Raw genomic sequence first — 20772 nt, 5'->3', positions numbered from 1 at the left:
GTCATTTTTTGCGTGGTTCTACAGTCCAAGCCAAAAACAAATACTCTCGCAGTAGTAATTAAACTACCAGAAAAATAGAAACACACACAGACTCCAGTTCTCCAGAATTTGTTATTTTATTTTTAATATAAGTTGATAATATGTCTGGCAGTATCCCATATTCTATAGTTTTGTTTCTTGCTCACAATTCTCTCCACTTCTACTTTCTCCCAGACATTAAGCTAGTATACGTGCCACGCTTCAACATTGCGAACAACGTAGTACCCTGACTAATCACAACTGATAGCTGAGGGTTGAGAGATAAATACATTCGCAAATCATTTGCTAGTTGGGGGTTCAAGGATGAACAACTACACACCAGCTCACATAAATTTCTCTATTCCCTAAGCTTGTCTCTGGATTGTTCTGCCTTCAAATTACACAAATAAAAAGTCTGAAAATTCAAATTACATATAAATTTTGAACACTGCCTTTTATAGGAATTTCAAGGGAAATAACCTTCTGTTCAAATTAAAAAGAGCCCACTGTATATTTAAAAAAAAAAAAAAAAAATCTGTCACCCATGCCTACAAGGTCAAAATGCAAGAACAAAACTAGATAAATCTCCCTTCAGATTAGCCTTTTATTTAGCTATTCAACTCTCATTTTCATACATCATTCAATTCACAATGTTACATGTTCTTGGAAATCATCCTGAATTTATATACAAGAACGCACACAAGGAAAAAAAAAAGACCTCCATCCATGGCTGCTAATCCCAGCTTAAAAAAAAGGCTGCACCTCTAGGGAACACAGATGTCAGTACCATCTAGTGCTGTTTTCTTCGGAATGAGCAGCCTGAAAATACATTTAATTAATTTTACAAATGACTTCACAACATAAATGGATGTTATAAACATACAAGATTTAAAACTTATATAAATCTTGCCCACCAAATAATTCACTTCACCCACAATCAATAGACTTAATATACATTGTGGTCCCCTCCCGTAACAAATGAACTATTAATTAAACCACTAGAAGATAAATAAGGAAGGAACCATATTCCACCAAATATATATTATATTTTGTGAATACTCTGGAGAGGTTACAGGCTAGCTTGAAATTCAACTACTGATCATTATTAAAACTTCACATTTTTGTAGTGTCGAATAAAACTATATTCACAAGGTTTATTATTATTATTTTAACTGAAAGAAAAGTCATTACATATGTTACCGTAAACAAAATTGGTTTTGAATAATGTTTGAATTATGAGATTTTTTCCCCTATAATTCTTGTAATTTCTTTTCCCATCCACTTTGTAAAAATGTTATTTCTTTTTGTTTCAGATGTAAACAACCAGAACAGTCTAACAAAACTGAAGCTTATTGTTGTTGGACACAACTCACTGCAAACCAGTCATATCATGGAAGAAATGCATTCTGTACCAAATTGACAACAAACGGCCTATCACTGCAACAACAGAAAGTGGCTATAATTAACTAGGTGATTATGCTGAATGTGAACAAACCCCAGTTGGAACACTATAGAGGGACCACAAGGGAAGAAAACCCCGTGCAGTTTTCCGTTCAGCTTGGGCCATAAGGAAGCATGGTCACTCTCCCCTTCCCCTCCACATGGGAGTACGGTACACAGGAGTCGCAGGTCTGCGCAGGTTTTTTTTGCTTGTGGTTCCACTATAACGGTACAGCAAGGATTTGAAAGTGGTAACCCTAACCTGTCTCCCTTTCCTCTCAAAGCTATGAGGAAATGTGAGATATCATCTACTATAAACCATTGTTATTTGCAATAAGTGGCAATTCAGAAGATATGCATGCCTGGTTTTCAAAAAAAAATATTACAGCATACATGAAAGTTCTGCTACGTTTAAATATCATTTAAACCCAGATATTGTATGTGTGTTCAAGCTTGTTACTCTGAAAGATACATACCTTCTGTTAGTCTTGCCTTACCACCTGTGGGTTGGCACAGTATTGTTGAACAACCTGCACAAACAACTACACTCTGGGCATGACTAAAAACTGTCGTGATTTTGTAACAACCTGAAATATAAAGAAAACTGCATTAGAATTGAAAATATGTCAACTGTATTTATTAGCTTTGAATTTATGTATTAATATAACAAGTAAAGAGGAGAAGGGAAACACTCACCAGACAGACACTGGAAAAATTCAAATTTTCAGTCACATCTTCAGTGAGTATTTCCTCTTTCCTTTTCTTCCTTTGTATATTACAATGTCTTCACTAAAATGTGTCTTGCAACTACGCATTACTGGAAAACTATAACTTCACACCTTTTCTGGACCTACAAGTTCAGCAACTTTAAAAAACTGCTAATTCTATTTTTAAAAATTAAAAACTATTTCAAGGCATTCCCAGCTTGTGTAAATGTGGAACAACTTTTATAGTTGATACAAAGAATGAAATAAACATTTCTGGGCCTGGACATTTCACACCATTCCAAGTACAAGAGGAAAATCCTCCATCTGATCAATCAATGAGCACCTAACAAAAAAACATATCAAATACAGCAGTCATAATATCGAAAAAGTACATGTCAAATACAAAGCATACTAAATACAAAGCGTACTAACTCATAAGCAAAAATCAAGGAAACACATGCGCTTCCATGAACTGAACATCGATAGTGGACAAGCACACCATAATTGGATACCCCTACTGCAACAATTAACACCTATGAATGGCAGACGTTACTGACACAGACAGAAGTGCACCTAGAGGCAATCGTGGAAGAAACAACCAATGTGCGAAGCTACAATGCAACAAGTTCCAACAAAGATGGCCACTGAAATTAATAGAACATAACAAAAAAAGAAATAGCTTCGCGGAAACTGTGAGTACCAAGTTTCTGTCATTATTTGCTACCGCTTCTCTCATGAACAATATGAATGAAAGTGAACTTTACCTTAAAGTTAAAAAAAGGGCAGAAAGAGACCATCGAGAAACATTAAAAGTGCAATGTTGTAAATGGGCATGCACAGGACAAAACACATTAAAAAGGTAAGGCGGCACTAAAAACTTTGTCAGAAACAGTATAAGAGGCCTACTCCTCTAGTATTTACACTCTAAATCACTTCATATTTTGAAGAGTTTCCAATTTTTAAAAAGCCCTGCACTTACGTTTAAGACTTTACTTGGTACCTTGTACATAATATTAATAACAAATCATATACGAGTCATTCCATGCGAAATCAACACAGCCCCCAACCTGACCATTTCCGATTTGAATGAAATTTGGGGAGTTGAAACTATGCATGGAACTTAGTAACTATGAAAATTTTTAGTTTCGTTTTTGTCTTGTACTTGTTAAATTATTCAAGGTCCAAGTTAGCAGACATTGCCCTTTTTGAGCCCGCTTAGCTATAAGCTCAAATAAAGCTTATTGTACAGGGAATTGAACAAGCTTTCCAGTGATATATAACAAGCCTACCTCTGGATAAAAATATAATTTTGTCACCTTGACATTTCACCTTGAATATCTCAAAACATGTTATCACCAAATATCGTGAAAACATTTTTTTTGGTCCCTCATGCCATACTATAAAACATATCAAATCATTCTGGGACTGCAATGGGATCAGATGATACAAAATAATGTGTAACTATGTGACTGATAAAAGCCTCATTAGATGAATTATGACAAGTCAAAAGTCCTTTAACACCCCCTACAAAATGTTAAGGAGTTATCCTGGTCATGAACGAAATAGATTAGGCACAGGGAGATCTCTACCTGTGTGTGTCAAGCGCAGGTCCGGCAGTGTTGACCACCATATTGAATTCAACGCAAAAATGTCAAAGGAAAGGTGGTGATGTGATATATCAAATCAGGCTAGAATTTCACGAGAAATGAAGCAGCAAAGGTTTTTCCAACTTATTTTTAGGTACCAAAACGTTATACACATATCTTTCACTTACGATATATGCACATTATAGTCTTGTCAATATTCCTGTGAGCACACTCGTTGACATCTATCACACTCACATAGAACATTTGGCAATCTAGCAGGTGCAACATCATCGCAAGCAGCAACTATGCCTTCTCTCAGATGGTCAATATCAGGGACTGAGAGTGCATGCACCATTCTCTTCAAATGTTTCTGAAGGTAAAAGTCCTCCTAAGATGTTAGAGCTGGGGAATGTGCAGGCCTTTTAATAGATCCCCGTCTGCCCATCAATCTATCTAGAAATTTACCATGAAGAAAATGTTCACATAGTGTGGTCACACATTGCTCTGTTTTAAAAATCTGGAAAAGTGCCATATCCCGTAAGCAAGATTGAAAACCCTGTTCACTTAACACATCCAAGAAGCCTTCACCATTTAAGGTTCCGTTGTTGAATATGGACCAACTATTCCCGTTCTCTATACACAATACCACATCATTAGCTTACCAGCAAAAACCATTTGGCTGGGATCTGTCTACTGTAGATTATCAAATCACAGGTATTGCATATTATTTTTATTAACTTTACCGTAAACATAAAAATTAGCCTCATCACTGAAGAATTTTTCATTCCAAAGGAAGTGTCACATAATTGTTTGAGATACTTTTTCCAATATTCTTCACTATTCAACTATTTGGTGAATGTCGCTGATTAAAATCATATGCAATGGTGCATATACTTCTCTCTCTCCCGAGATGTCAGTGATCTCAATGAGTTCCTAACACGTTAGGAGCATCCTAATGCTTTGTTTTTAACACCTCGAAAAAGGAGAAAATGGTTACAAGCATGCAGTAATAACTTTTTGCTGGCTAAAGATAAGTTCATTTCTCGTGAAATTCTAGCCTGATTTGATATATCACACCACCTTTCCTTTGAAATTTTTGCGTTGAATTCAATATGGTTGTCAACACTATGCTGGACCTGCGCCTGACACACACAGCTAGAGATCTCCCTGTGCCTAACCCAGGGCGCGAAATTTCTGGTCGCCAGGTCGCCATTGGCGACCAAAAGTTTTGGGCTGGCGACTAAAATTTTGTTGTTTCAAATGTGTGTCAAACACGCTTCAAGACTTCACCTCTTGAGAGAAACGGCAGAAGTTATAGAAGAAATTCTAAAACTGAGTGATATCCACACTATTAGGTGGTTAGCCAGCAAAGAACGTGCAATAAGAGCTCTCTTGCAATCATGGAAAGCTGTTGTGACCCATCTTGAACAGGTGGCCCATAGAAGAGACAATGATGGCGGTGCTAAAGCTAAGGATTTGCTGAAAAGTTTGAAGCAGGGCAATTGAACCCTTTAAGCGTGGCACTACAAAATAAGAATCTTTTGATTTCATCTCTGAAAATAAGAATTGAACACTGTATTTCAGTTTTGGCTGACCTGGACCAAGCAAACAAGATTTCTTGTACCATGTATCCATTTCAGGGAAGATCAGGGATGTGCAAGAGTTTCAGACTGTTAGAGGAAACTTAATTAACAATGCGAAGGTGTACATCACAGAAACATTACCGTCTATGTCAACAGATGCGATTGCATCTCTGCATGTTTTTCGACACGTTGGGTTGCCCTCCCAAAGAAATTATTCTTCAGTTTGGGATAGAAGAAATAAAGAAGCTCTACATATACTTGAACCCGAGCCTTTATAATGAGAAAATGGATGTTCTGTCAGCAGAGTGGACAGAATACAAACTTTTGTTTTCTTCTGACTTTGAATCAGACACTGGAGAAGATTCACAGTGACGAGTGTTCAGCAAGATTCCCCAATTTGCTTCAGATTTTGAGATTTTGTGCTGTTCTACCAATGAGCACAGCCTCATGTGAGGGAGGTTTCAGCTGTCACAACAGACTCAAGACTACTTACAGGAACTCTCTGAAGACTGAGACACTGGATGATGAGTTTTCGTAAACGGACCCCCCCACCATCCTCCCTGTCAGAGTTTGACCCAGCAGCTGAGATTGATAAGTGGTACTTCAGTGCAGAACGACAGCGCTACACAAACATTAATTCCTAACTTTTTAATAATTGCTTATATTTTTATTATTTATCAATATAAAATAGTGACGACCAAAGATTTTAGTCCGGCGACTGACTTCAAACTTGAAATTTCATGCCCTGGCCTAACCTATTTTGTTCATGACCAGGATAACTCCTTAACATTTTGTAGGGGGTGTTAAAGGACATTTGACTCGTCATAGTTCATGTAATGAGGCTCTTATCAGTCACATAATTACACATATTATTTTGTATCTTCTGATCTCATTGCAGTCCCAGAATGATTTTTTGATATGTTTTATAGTATGGCATGACGGACCAAATATATGAGTTTTTGTGATGACATGATTCGATATATTCAAGGTCACGTGACAAAATTATATTTTTATCCAAAGGTAGGCTTGTTATATATCACTGGAAAGCTTGTTTAATTCCCTGTACAATAAGCTTTATTTGAACTTCCTAAGCAAAATAGTCGCTGAGTTACAGCACATTTAATATAGCTAAGCAGGCTCAAAAGGGCAATTTCTGCTAACTTGGACCTTGAATAATTCAACAATTACAAGACGAACGAAACTAAAAAAATTCATAGTTACTAAGTTCCATGCATAGTTTTAACTCCCCAAATTTCATGAAAATCGGAGACTGTCACACACTGAACACATCTGTGTTGATTTGGCATGGAATGACTCATACGTAATGCAATGTTTAAAGTTGCAAGTAAAAATTTGATGTCTGCATTGCAAGCAGAGCAAACATATTTTTCCAGAGTCTACTTCTTTGCGAACCAATAGAATGTAACTCCATTCTTGTTAGTAAAACTTACAATACTTAACTACAATCCTTCACTTTGACAAGATACAAATACACCTTAAACAATTTCCCACACAAGTTACCTATCCACAATTAACTACCATCAAACAGACTCCCTAGACACTCTAAACCTAGGAAGTGGTGTGTATTACGAGCAGTAAATGTACTGTGTAATCTGTAGTACAGAATTTTGCCCCTTAGTTTCAAATTAAACACCTACATTGAAATACCTGCCGTGTGCAGCATGCTACCCAGAATTTGAGTGGATGAGAGCTGTATGCAGCTCATGAACACTCAGGTTCCTTTATTCTTTTCACCAATCAGAGTAGTATTTTGGAATTCAAGAGAACAGACCCCCTTACCTACTTTCTCGATTCTAACCCCATAACCGCAGCACACACCTTTGCCACCACTTCGCAGGACAACTCTCTGCCGACCATCCCCTTCCACAAGACAAAGTTTTATGGAAACTCCTTCACGGTCACTGCTACTAGAGCGTGAAACACCCTCCCAATGACAAACTCTTTTTCTCTTGGCTAATTCAAATCAAAATTAAGAAATCATCTTCTGGAGACAACTTACCAGTACTGAAAACAGGGAATTAAATTTGTAGGGCAAACACAGACTTACTTTTCTGTATGTTTGCTATGTGTGTGTTCATCCTTTACGTGTACTTTTTACTTTTCTTACAGTGTTATGTGCTTCTTGTTTTTTTCTTTTTTGTTGTTTTTCTTTTCTTTGGTATTTTCATGTTTTTAGTTTTTATGTATTTCGCAAACTGTTTGCTATTCAAATCAATTTGTAAAATGTAAAGTAGAGATGGCTAAGTGGAAGAAAAGGTTTGTGCCTTTACTTCGCCATCCAAAAGAAGAAATATTAACCAGTAGAGTTTGCAACTAACCAATACAAAATAAGACCACGTTACAAATAATGGAATAGAATGGTCTTTCAATGGGGGCCAAGGCTTCCTCTTCTACTAGTCAGCCCCTATAAACACACAGGAAAAAAAAACAACATACATTTAGGGGTATATCACACATGCCAGCATCCACTTTGCCTGTCCACTAATTTCTCGTAGTGACGCTGGTGCCTGCTCTTGGAGGGGGGGGATGGTACCTCAAGTCACAAAAACCAACCTCCTCCCCTTGGCCACACCTCCGAGTCCCACATAGACCTGTTGATATTAATTTGTCAGCTTCCAATACAAATAAATCATACAAGGGGAAAAAAAAATCTGATGTTAAAAGGAGCTAAAGGCACAGTAGCAAGAATTGAATATTGTTACCTGGGCATTTTACATCCATGAAATATGAATTTGGATGCTGCACAAGTCGCTTCTTCTTATGTTTTCTCTTCTCCTCAGCAGGTGAAGGATGCAACAAATCCCTCGCAAGCTGCAAAACACAAAAATACTTTACTCTAATTAGGCTCACACACACACATATATATGAAATTCCTAATTTATCAATTAGTAAAGTAAACTGAAAATGTAACTGACCCCAGTAATGTAAAAACATATGCTCATTACTATTTATTCATTGCACAATAAATGTACAGTAGAAATAACCCAATAGAAGAAACATTGGAAAATTAATATTTATATAATATTGGTGCCGATTACATCACTTCCTATATAGGCTGGTAAAGTCATCTGCTAGTCTCGCGCATGTTGGTTGTATACATCCGGTTGCTAAGGTGCCAACAGGGCGAAACTCTGCTACAGTTTGGAAAGATGAGCCGAAAACAATGAAGGGAGAGTTACCACACAAGGAAAACCACTTCTATAGTTTTAGATACGTAAGATAAGAAGGTGTCATCGAAGTATGAAAGAAAAAGAATAAGGTATTAAGGAAAATGCTATTCAGATGATGTCGCACGTGTCACAACAAGCACTTTTTCGCTACAGCAATATTCTTAATATTAACTGTGTGTGAGCAAAGAGATTAAATATTATTTAACCAATGTGGCCTGTATTCCTTTGTTACGATTATCACGAGGACAAAAGGGTTGAACACAATATGTGCAGTTTCCTCTATTCGTATTTATTTTGTTGTTCTTATTCCAATTTATCACGCTCTTTTACGCAAAAAAAAAATTAAAAAAATGAAAATTTGTTGTAATAAATAATGGTCTTCCAAGCTAAAAACATCTTCAGGTCGTTCTCGACTAACAAGTGGTCAAGTTTATGTAACTATGCAATTGTTTTTTCATGAGATTATAGGAGACCAAACTTCGTATTTTTCGAAGTAATGTTAAGTCTGTACTGTTATACGGGTCCGAGACATGGAAGGTAACAAAAATGATTACCTCTAAACTACAGACCTTCACCAATTGCTGCCTCGGAAAAAATTTTGAATATCTTTTGGCCAGAAGTGATTCAAAATCAAGAACTGTGGAGAAAATCTTTAGAAACCGAGGTGTCCATACAAATAAAGCGGCGAAAATAGAATTGGAAAGGGCATACGTTGAGGAAGGAAAAGAGGGAGGCCTAGACAGAACTGGCGAAGATCTGTTCACGCTGAGACCTTGGAAGAAGGAAAGAGCTGGAATGCAGTGAAGAGAATTGCCGTCAGTAGGACCAGGTGGAGATGCTTTGTTGATGTCCTATGTTCCACAGGAATTAAGTCAAGTAAGTCATAGGAAGGGAGAGAAGATATTGAAATCCTATAATCAAAAATATTAGCAGTATTAAAAACTTTTATTTAGTATTCTTTTCTTCCAATACAAGATAAGCAGAGCAAAATTGCTAGACTAAAAAAAAAAAATGATATTAGCATGATTTATGGTCATTGGGAAGGGGAGTTGAATCAGTTCTTGGACATCCATGGAAATTGACTCAGTTCATTTCAAGTTAAAAAAAGCAGAAAGGCAGAAAGGTTATTGTTAATAAGAGGAAATAAAGAGCAGAATAACGAAATAAAAACTGCATTAGGTTGAAAAATACCCGTTTATGTTTTCACATTCTACCATTTAATTAAAGGAATTATTGGCTTCACAGTTTCCAAAAATTGATGTTTTCGTAACGTTAAAAGAATTTTATTTGGGGATGGGAGTTCAGGTGTGACCATACAATGATTTGTTTTATAAACAATGAAAGTGCTCAAGGATACAAAAATTTGACAAATGATGGTCATACTGATACTGACATGTTCACGTATATCCTTTAAGATCTGATTGATTTTATTTGGTTAGTAGCGTAGCTTTTAACACTGTTAGAATTTTGAACATTATTGAACCTAACGTAGAGCTGCAAGTTTTCTAAATAAATAAATTGATGGAGCACTGCTTACATCAGGGATACAGAACTTATACTCTTCAGTTTTTCAACAGCAGATAATTTTAAAACCTCAGACATCACCATTTTCACCCTGTGATGTATGGGAACTTCCTTCTCCAAAAGTGAAGAAAATACTATAACAGGTTAGGAGTATTTTGTTTTTCCTGGCAGGTTTACTTGGCACTCCTCTGGCATTGCCACATGATGAAATGTGATTTTAAAAATTCAGTCACTTTAAAAGACCACAACATAGAGTGGAACAGGGGACCACAAAGAAGAAAAAAATAATGTGGGAAAATGTAAATATGACGACTAGGACTGAATGTATAATAGAAAAATTACAATTCTAGGATTTCATTGTCTTTTACCATTTGACAATTGAACTTAGCACAAAACTTTCTTCTGCCATATTTGCAAATTGTCAGTAAGTCATCCAATGTAGCCTTCACCTGCATTCTGTGATTAATTTTTGCATAAAACGTCGACTTATATTCCTTCCCGGATTCTCTGGAGTAAGAAAACGCGAACGTGTTCTGTGCGCATGTTGAAGGGTGTGCGCCTCGTCCAATGAACGTGCGGAGGGGGCTCATTCGTGGTCCAGTAGTTCCGTAGCAAACATGTCAGCTCGCAAGTCTAGGGGAACTCTGCATTCAGGACAGTGCCTCATAGTGTTGAATGTGTTCGAGAACAACTTGTTTGAAAAGTTTACAACACATGGCTTTGTTTTTTTTTACAAATGTTTAAAACACATTTTGATACATGATGTTTCATAGTTTGTGGTTATTTGCATGTTTTTTGAAAATGTGTGTTTAAATTTGTTTTAGTTCTTTTCTGTTCTTCGTAGCATCAAAAGACAAATAAACGTGCAATATTATTTGTTATTTGTGTAAAACAATACACTGGCCATTGTTAAGAATAAAAGAAGAAATTGGCAGCAGAAAGCATTTTGCTTTACAGCCGTTATACAGCGCAGCACTTCGTTGCTTTCATCCCGCACCCTTCCCCACCTAGTCTGGCCCCGCCCACAAGCTTTCCCCTCTGCACGTCGCTACTCCAGAGAATCCGGAAGAGCAGTATAGTGACCATTTTACATTAAAAGTAAAAAAGCATACAACACAAAGAATGAAGACAAAGAATACTTTGGCTATTTTACCAAAGTATCTTTGTGTTGATTCTCTTCAATTAAAATCCCACAGAACTCATTTCCACAGCCACAGATATTTGTAATATGAAAGACAAGTTAGGTAGAGGGATCACAAGCCAAGTTCTCACATGACTGCAGTGGCGAAGATCTAGTACAAGCATTTAATGTACTTAATATTTTAGCCTTACTTAGTTTCCATTGCAATCGATTTCACAAAATTTTACGGTCTCAAACTCCTTCAGAAGCCTGTTGCAAGCAGCAGACTCTCTGCTTGCGGCTGATGACACAGGGAACCAATGCACCCAAAGGATCATATGGCGATGCATGAAATCTTGTTAGAGAAACTGGCCTCAGCCTTCAGAGAAAAGCTGAGCATCTTAGTGCTTCTAAGAAAGCAGCCAAAAGCAGAAGGAAACATTGCCAGCAGACCAATAAACAATGTGTGCCTTCATGAGCACATAAATAACATCACAGGGATACTGATAATTATTAATCATAAAATAACTGTAAGAAGCTATTATCATTGCTCTACATTCAACGTAGGTCACTTAAATTACAAATTATTTTGTTTTACATTAGACACACACAGGAGATCTACGTAGAAATTTTCAGTGAAAAATGCACACAAAGGTGGAAAGGGGCAAGCTTTTGTGTTTTTGGGAAGAGGAATGTCTGCAGTCTGCACTCTGGGTCCAGTTCGAAATTACATCACCAGTATTGGCAACTATCAAATTATTTACACGGTAATTCAAGTTGAGATGTTTAACACATTTTACAATTAAATTCAATAAATTGATGGCTTTTGAAAAGAAATTGGGGTGGGGACAAAGTATCTGAAGAAAGAACTATCTTCTGATATTTGTAAACAGCACAATCTACATCATATACATTGTACATATTAAGAACAAAGAAACATTACTTAAACATTGCATTCATACTCTTTCTGTTGTAATGATTCTGATTACATGGTGTAATTTCTATATCCAAACTGATACAACTTCTCTCCCGTGAGTGATAAAATTAAGGAAATAGGTTGTTATCACTTTCTGTTGTTTCAGAGCATTTCAAAGTGATCTTGTTTGAATGCTTTGTAGTTGGGGAAAGAATTTGTGAGGAAGTGAGTGTTTGTTGCTGGTGTTTGTGCTCTGAATTAATCACAAAGAACATGAATTTGGGAACGGTTGATACGATGAAGTGAGGGTTTTACTGTTTGAGTTGGGTTATTAAGTTCACTTTTTGCACAGATGGGTTAATCAGCAGTTTAAAGAGGGATCCAAACTACCATAGAATGTGCCACAAACATATTTAACCCGGGACCCCTTACATCTTCTATACTTTAGACTCATACCTACATACAAATTTCTTTTCCTGGCGAAAAAAAAAGTGGGAAAGTATTACTTTTACTCCAAAAGCTGGCGTAGTGGCAATGCTGTTGCCTGGCATGGGTACATTGTGCAGTAGTTCATATTCCAGTTTAAATTATGGTTCCACTCTTGATTAGCCTAAATGATCACCATCTGAACATTAAACAAACAACCCTCAACTTGGCTGCTGAAAAATTAACTCATTTGTAAAGTTGCACATGCTTTGCATTTTGTCTTTTTTGTCTAAACCAGTGGGGTCTAAAAATTAAGATTTTTACATGCGAGTTAAGTACATGCAAGACTTTGTATGGGGCAAATTTCAGATTTTGTGAGGACCCCATCTGAGATATTGAACCCCCAAAACTGTCAAATTGTTTCAAAGGTCATGTTTCAGCCCATGCTGAAAAAGAGACACTTTCCAAGAAATTATTATTCTATTTGCAGACACCCTATAGGGTCATTCCATGCTAAATCATCCAAAGCAGGTTGCTTCATAGTTATGGATTTGCTTCAATTTTTTTTTGGCAGATACTTGGTCCAATATGACAAATATGTAATATTAGACTTGTCCAACAAATATGTCGAAAGTTGTAAATTTTTGAAAATTTAAAGATTTTCAGAAATTGGGTGGACAAACTAATGTACCATGTGACACAAAACATGTCATATCTCGGAAACTATGTGGAGTAGGTACTGTTGGAGAGGACAGTCCCAATAGAAAAATATTATATTACCACTCTTACCTATTCAGAAAGTAGAAAATCTTTAAAGTAATATTTTGTGATGAAAAAGACACCACTTTGGGTAGGCTTATTGTTTGATAGGGTGTCAGGTGCCAAGTTTCACCACAATTAAAATTGTTCCACAGAATAATCAATACATGTTCAATATAATATTAAAAAATCAGAAATGTAATATTGTTCATATCAGAGGTTTCAGTATTGAATGTAACAACCATTATTTGCATTGGCACACAGTTGTGTTATTGACAATTTTCCGATAAAAAGCAGGCTTTCTTGGAAAAATAAAACTGAAATTTTGGCTTTTTACCCATTACAGCTAACCTATTACTGTTATGAGTTTACAGGTTTGTAGTGACATTTTACAACTAGTCAAAAAAATTTGCATGATGTAGCAGACAAGAGACAGATATTGGCCAATCCCCATGAACACATATTGCATAGTGGTTCAGATACAATTTTAATCCTAGCTTACTGAGGGGAGAGTGCCTTGCAGGCCCACATCTATTTTTTAGATTTTTCAACTGTTTGAAAATAAATTACATTGTTCTCTAGGATGTTCCCAATATTTCTGTACTACTTTTACTCATAAAAACATAAATGTAATGTAAATAGGAGGCAAAATGAACTTGGCATATCAGGCACCATCTTTGAATGTGTATCATTCGACACACTCATGCAATGGACAGTGTACGATTGATTGGTAATGATGGTAATTATTGTATTTAATAAACAACTGCACTTCTACAAACAAGAAGGCATTAATAAAAAAATATTATGGATATTGTGAGTGTTAGTGAATGATAAAATATATGAGACACTCGTGCAATAATTGGTTATTATATTTTATTAGTGATAGTAATTTTTGTAATTATTATAATTAATAAATAACTGCACATATACAGTATGTAACATTGTTATTCGTACACATAGAATTTCCAAGGAAGAAACGTCACATCTATTAGTAAATACAGTCATTTTCATACGTACCTGGAAATTAATGTTAATGAAGGTTTCACCAACAAATGTCAATAAAAATGTATGTTCAAAGTGTATAAACAGAGCATATAATTTGTGTGAAAAGAGAAAAACATGCTGTTTCATGCAACATTGTTATTCGTACAGGCAAGAGTTTCAATCTTCCTCGCATACAGCGCCACAGATATTCGGGCGATTTCGTGCAGTTTGGAACTTTGTAACAAGTTTGAATATGCAGGTGCGCTCCCCGTCAAGCGAAATGCTGGCGTAGGTATTGTTGTAGGCCTATCGTCTATCTATCAGCGTGTTCGAAATGGGCAAGGTGAAGGAACTTAGTTCCGATCTGAAGGTGTTATTATAAATTTGGCCATTAGAGGTTATTCGTTAAGAAAAATTGGACAACAGTCGGGACAAACAGTCAATAAATCACACTCCACATTTCAATACATAGTAAACAAATTTAGAGAGGAAGGTTCAACACAGAATGTGCCGAGAAAACCAAAAGAGAGACAGTTGAATAAAAGTGATGAACGCTTTATTTTAAAAAGAGTGCGAGAAAACCCCCGACTAAGTGTTCCTCAGTTACGACCGTTAGTAGAAATGTTGCTGGCAAGATGATGTCCGATCAAACTGTCCGACGTGCCTTGTGGAAGCATGGATATCATGGCAGGATACCACGAAAGAGGCCATATGTAAATAAGGTGAATCGCAGGAATAGACTTTCATTCGCGAGAGAGCACATCCACAAGGACCAGGAATTCTGGGATAGTGTCATATGGTCAGACGAGTCCAAGATTAATATATACGGGTCAGATGGAAAAAATAGGGTCTGGAGAAAATCAAATAAACACAATGATCACATTAACACAGTTTCAACAGTTAAACAGGGTGGTGGGTCATTAATGATTTGGGGCTGTATGTTGTCGAAAGGTGTTGGTACCATCCAGTTTATTGATGGTATCATGGATGCATATGTCTATTTGGACATATTGAAGAACAATGTAAAACAGAGTGCCCAAAAAATGGACATGCCGCCTATCTAGAGATTCCAACATGACAATGACAGTAAGCATAAGGCGCGAGTTAACATGAATTGGCTAATATGGAAAGTGCCCAAACTACTACAAACACCAGTTTAAAGTGCAGACTTAAATTCCATTGAGCATATATGGGCAATTTTGAAGAGGCGAGTCCATAAAGCAGGCGTCAAGTCCAAACAAGAGTTGAAAACTGTTGTGCAAGCCGAGTGGAATAACATAAGCTCTGAAACATGTCGGAAACTGGTTAATTATATGAAGAACAGGTGTCAAGCAGTAATTAAAGCCAAAGGATACGCATCAAAGTATTAGAACTGTCAGTCAATTTGCTCTGAATAATATACTTTTTTCTTTTATATTATTAAGTGTACGAATAGAAAAGTTGTACAAAAAATGGCATGTTTCTCCTTCAGTTTCATTTAATTTATTATTGTCATTGGTTATACAGAATTTTGGTAAGATTTTATGTTGCTCATGATATTAGTTATTGAATTGTAAGAAACAATTTCAAAGGAGTGTATTTCCTTTCAGATATTAAAGCATTTTCTTTGAAAATCCGTGTGTACGAATAAGAATGTTACATACTGTATCATCAGCAAAGAAGAAGTCATTTAATAATAAAATGGTTTCTTGAATTTTAGTGATTAAAAAAAGTGTGGACCTGTGAGTCGCCAATCTCCCCCCACCAACAATGTAAGTTTCTTGTACCGCAGTCACAAGTAAGCTAGGTTAAAACTAAAAGTGTAATCCTGATGAGCACATCTGAACTTGAACTGGACTTAAAACACCCAATGCAATATTTCGAAGCAACATAAGCTGCAAGTGTCACTTGGACTGTAGTTTTCTGAGGGAACTTTCAGACCAAAGCAACAAGTGACATGAGTCACTTGGAAGCAGACCCTCAGACCTTTTGAACCGAAGTGTGACAATGAGCTAAACATGTCACTTGCATGTTGCTCGGACCATACTGTTTTGTCAATGGCGTGCATCGTGCTGCTTCGTCAATGGCGTGCATCGTGCTGCTTCGGTCTTCTGTTCTTACATGCACAGTTTGTTTTTTGTTTTATACTGAAGGAGACTATGTCACTTATCATCTGTGACTTCAATCTGAAAGCTCCTTCAAAGACTCATATCATGTCACCTTCGTCTTGTTTGTGCATGCGTAGTGGATGCTTGCTTACAGACTGAAGGGGGCCATGTCACTTTTCGCTTCAATGTGACATGCCCACTGTCATGTGTTGCTTCGTTCTGAATGTTCTCTAAACGTAACAAGTTAGCTACTTCATCAGACATTAAGATTTAATTTAACCTGCAAATCACAAGAGAACAAATTGCAACTACTGTTGTTGGAAAAAGGCTGGCTTTTTGATAAAAGGTTCCCTCTATAATCATGAATGGGCTTCTGGAGTGGAATAAAAGGGTAAAAATCTGATATTCCCCGGACACCTATAACTTCTTAGTTTTGTCATTTTTTGACATTTGTACTTACCTATCTGCTTCGCGGAACATTCTTTAACGTGTATTCACATTTTATTGATCAAAGTAATTGCAATTTTTTTTTTAAAAAAAAGTGTTTGTAACTGAAGGACGTACGTTTCCGCAAATGGTTTGTGGGGCTATGTGTCAATGGTTCGTGGGGCTATGCGAGAATGGTGTGTGGGGCTATGCGAGAATGGTGTGTGGGGCTACGCATATTTTTTTCGAAACCAATTTTGGCTAGAATGTACAATATAGAGAAAGTCTCCAATTTCGTTATTTTCGGTATACTAACTAATTTTGGCCTCCTAATCACTAATCTGTTGTAAAAAACCGGGGGTCACGTCTGGAAATTGTACATTTTGATGAAAAATTGTTCGTTAGCACCAAAAACCATCCACGGATAGCCCCACAAACCATTGACGTTAGCCCCAAAAACCATCCACGGGTAGCCCCACAAACCATCCACGGGTAGCCCCACGAACCATTCACACGAGGTTAGGTTAGGCCTGTTAGGTTAGGTTCCATTAGCACTCATTTCACCCCTACATTCATTGAATAAATAGGGATCCTACTAGAATTGAACATCATAAATCATTTTCTTGTAAAACAACGGCGTGGTTGGACACAATGACAGGATATTACATTTTTGTTCGTAAAACTACGCATATACACCTATATATATAAAAAATTCAATCGGCTTTTTTTCAAATTTTCAGACGTGACCCCCGGTTTCTATCAACAGATTCGTGATTAGGAGGTCAAAATTAGTTAGTATACCGAAAATTAACAAAATTGGAGACTTTCTCTATATTGTAAATTCGCTCCCCAATTTTTTATTATTGTAACCTATACATGACCCTACCTAACCTAACCTTACCGGAAATGGTTTGTGGGGCTATGCATCAATGGTTGAATTTCCACTCTGAAACATTCCCACATCACACTAAACACCTTTCAGATATTAGACAATGCTACAGGAACTAATTACCGTACGTAGTTTCTTCTGTAAAAATGAAGAAATCTGTCCGGCGAATATCAGATTAGTACCGAATAAAGTAGTGCTGTTGCTTTGTAATAAGATGGGATCTGAAGTTCAATCCTCCGTGGAGGCAGAGTGCTTCGGATCTAATTTCAAACTGTAGGTCCAGTTCAGATTTCTTAAATAGTTTTTCATTATTATTTTTTTACATTTGAATGATATATAGATTTTATTGCACCTCAGCACTCTCTCACATACTTATGTTTATTACTTACCAACCTTATGACAATATGTTCCAGACTGCATGGTAAATTAGTTCTCATTATCACATTAGCCCTTTAGAAACAACATTGTAACTGTATGTGAACGTCACACACTTATCGCCGTAAGAAATGTGGTGTGTGGTACGTGGGTTTTCTGTAATGTTCTCCAGAAGAAAATATTGTTAAGATTTGACAAGGTTTGCTGGCCTCGTCCTACAAGAAAAAGAACATTGCAGGAGCCAGATTTACTTTCGCGCACACTAACATGTTAGATGTGTGATCTCAAACAAAGGAGATATTCATGCATCTTACAAAGTTTGGGCACTTATTTCACACGACTTCGCTCTATCAAGAAAAAGTAATTCTACTATTTAAAAAAAAATACAAATTTGTCGCAAAAACTTGTTATGGTTAAACTTTTATTTAAAATAATCTGGAGGATGTGTAATAACGATTTCCTACAGTTCCTACTTTCCCTTGAAATAGGGCTGAAAGTTACTGTGCACTGTTTATACTGTCACAAGCAACTTTTGTGACATGTGGGGATTCCAATATTAGAACTCGGCCCACAATATATTTGAGGTGATTATACGTATATGAAATGGGGTTAAAAACCGGAAATAAAAAAGGAAGGCGGCATTTTACAATTACTTTCGTCCAATAACAAATCAACGTGGAAACATGTCCTAGCATGCATGCTGCATTTCCATTCCGACATATTCACAAAAAAAAAAAATTGGTGTGATATATATCTTTAACACGATGAACGTTCATAGCAGTCGTTACATCCAATATAAAAACACGATTACCGCAATTATAAATAGTCTTATTATCTAATGTGCAAATAAACCATGTGTTGAACTCATACTCACAGGCATGTTTTCGGCTACAAGATCGCTCTACCGGAAAGGGAAATACGTATCGATACGGTACGGGGTTCACAAATGTAAAATCCGAATAACATAATTCCAAGTAAGTGGTGTCTTAACGTATTATCATACATAAAGAAACATTCCTTGCTTCTGAATTTTAAAGAGCACTTTATTATATTTAATGATACTGTGGTTTTAATATAATATCCGTTCATCACATATTATTTATTATTTTAAATTCATCATGGAATCATGCAAAGGCGGTAATTGCAACATTTGCAATTGTTGCGCATTACCATTGCACAAGTAGGTATTTGTAAACAATTGCAAGCTTTACGACAAATAATTTATCTAATTTGAAAATGATCTCGAATACAAATGACTCGAATGTGCCATGAAAGGACGAATGTTACGTATTTAGAATTTTGATGGAATTTCAAAAACGAAAAAATAAACATTTAAATAATTAATTCAGTTTAAAGATATAATTCATCATATTTTAATGTAATAAAATAGGGTATTTAAAAAGTATTGCATTTTTGTTCTCATGGCATATTTTTTTCATTTATACACTCCAAATACCGACAATAAAAACAATAAAAAATCAGACCCTTTAAAACTAATATTTTGGATACAGCATCTCGATGATTTATCCACACACCCCCTACACCTCTTAACACCCATCAAATTTTCCGAAACACCCCTCTGATAGTTTTCAAAGGGCCATTTTAGGCCCCTTAAAAATGACCTCACCACTCCCGAGATGAAAATATCTGGTCAAACACCTGCAATACCTGACCACAGATGTCGTTAATGGGGAACACACCCCATCAATAATTCAGGAAAATGAATTAGGTAGGCAAGGTATTTTATTTATACAGCAGGTCTCCTGTTAACTTTAACGTAACAACGCTTTTCTACCTGACTACTTTTCCTTCATACGGCAGGCAGTGGCGGCGATTGGCACAGCGGTAACGTCGCCGCTTTGTAAACAAGGGGTCCCGGGTTCGATACCCGGTGGAGGCATATAGTGGTTCGGATCCCACTTCAAACTGGAGGTCCAGTCACGATTAGCATTTGCATCACACATTAACTCATTTCAGTCACAGTAATATATGTTAATTATTATAAATTCATTGGAGGAACATGATAATTTCAGACTGAAATAGTGTTTTTGAGGGGGCATCACTATTATGGGGGAACATATGCCTCCTTTGCTCCCCCAGGAAAAATTATCTTGCTTGCCCCTCCCTAGAAATATCCTGCGGACGTCCATCCATGCTTATTGTGCATAAAGTGGATTTTAAACACAAACTCGATTGATCGATTGGCGATTGGGTGTCAAAACTGAGGGGACAAGAACTCAAAACTACGGGGGGGGGGGGGAGTTTACTAATTCTTGATAAACGAGGTTAGCATAAGAGACCATACTGCGGACAAAAAGTGGGGGACAACAGCCCCCCACACACCCCTAATCGCCGCCACTGTAGGTATCAATGTCAAAGTTTCAGCGCAGTATTTCTTTCTATAAACAATTATACATATTTTAAAAATCTTTCTGTCATAAAAGTATGCATTTCTTCAATCAACGAGCCAAATACAATACTTGCCAAACTATTGTAATCTCCTTGGGTGTGAGGAACAGATTTTCTTTTGGTCGGGACGGAAATATTTTAAATCCCGACATTCGGGACGAAAAAATTCGCAATTTTCCGACAAAGTTGCGAAATTTTTCGAAATTTCTCGAAGGTTTGGAAATCTCGAATTCTACACGTCATTTTCATCTTAAGTGATTGTTTTTGCATTTCTGTGATAAGTTCCAGACACTTACAGTCGGCCCCCGTGGCGGAGTGGTTAGCACATTGCG

General features: G+C 36.7%; 1 protein-coding gene across 1 annotated transcript; it reads right to left on the bottom strand.

Moving 5' to 3' along the window:
• Positions 1–602: 602 nt before the first annotated feature.
• On the bottom strand, positions 603–18980 carry RpS27 (ribosomal protein S27). Its single transcript, XM_083125235.1, has 4 exons — positions 18906–18980; positions 8058–8166; positions 1935–2045; positions 603–837 (listed from the first exon to the last, which is right to left on the bottom strand). Exons 1-4 carry the CDS (start codon positions 18909–18911, stop codon positions 809–811), a joined length of 255 nt encoding a protein of 84 aa, XP_082981361.1. The 5' UTR covers positions 18912–18980; the 3' UTR covers positions 603–808.
• Between the last annotated feature and the right edge of the window lie 1792 nt (positions 18981–20772).

This window comes from Lepisma saccharinum, chromosome 1, assembly GCF_977018435.1.
Source record: "Lepisma saccharinum chromosome 1, izLepSacc3.1, whole genome shotgun sequence".
Taxonomy (NCBI): domain Eukaryota; kingdom Metazoa; phylum Arthropoda; class Insecta; order Zygentoma; family Lepismatidae; genus Lepisma; species Lepisma saccharinum.
Note: the sequence above shows the minus strand (reverse complement) of the source record. Positions and strands in the feature narration are given on the sequence as shown.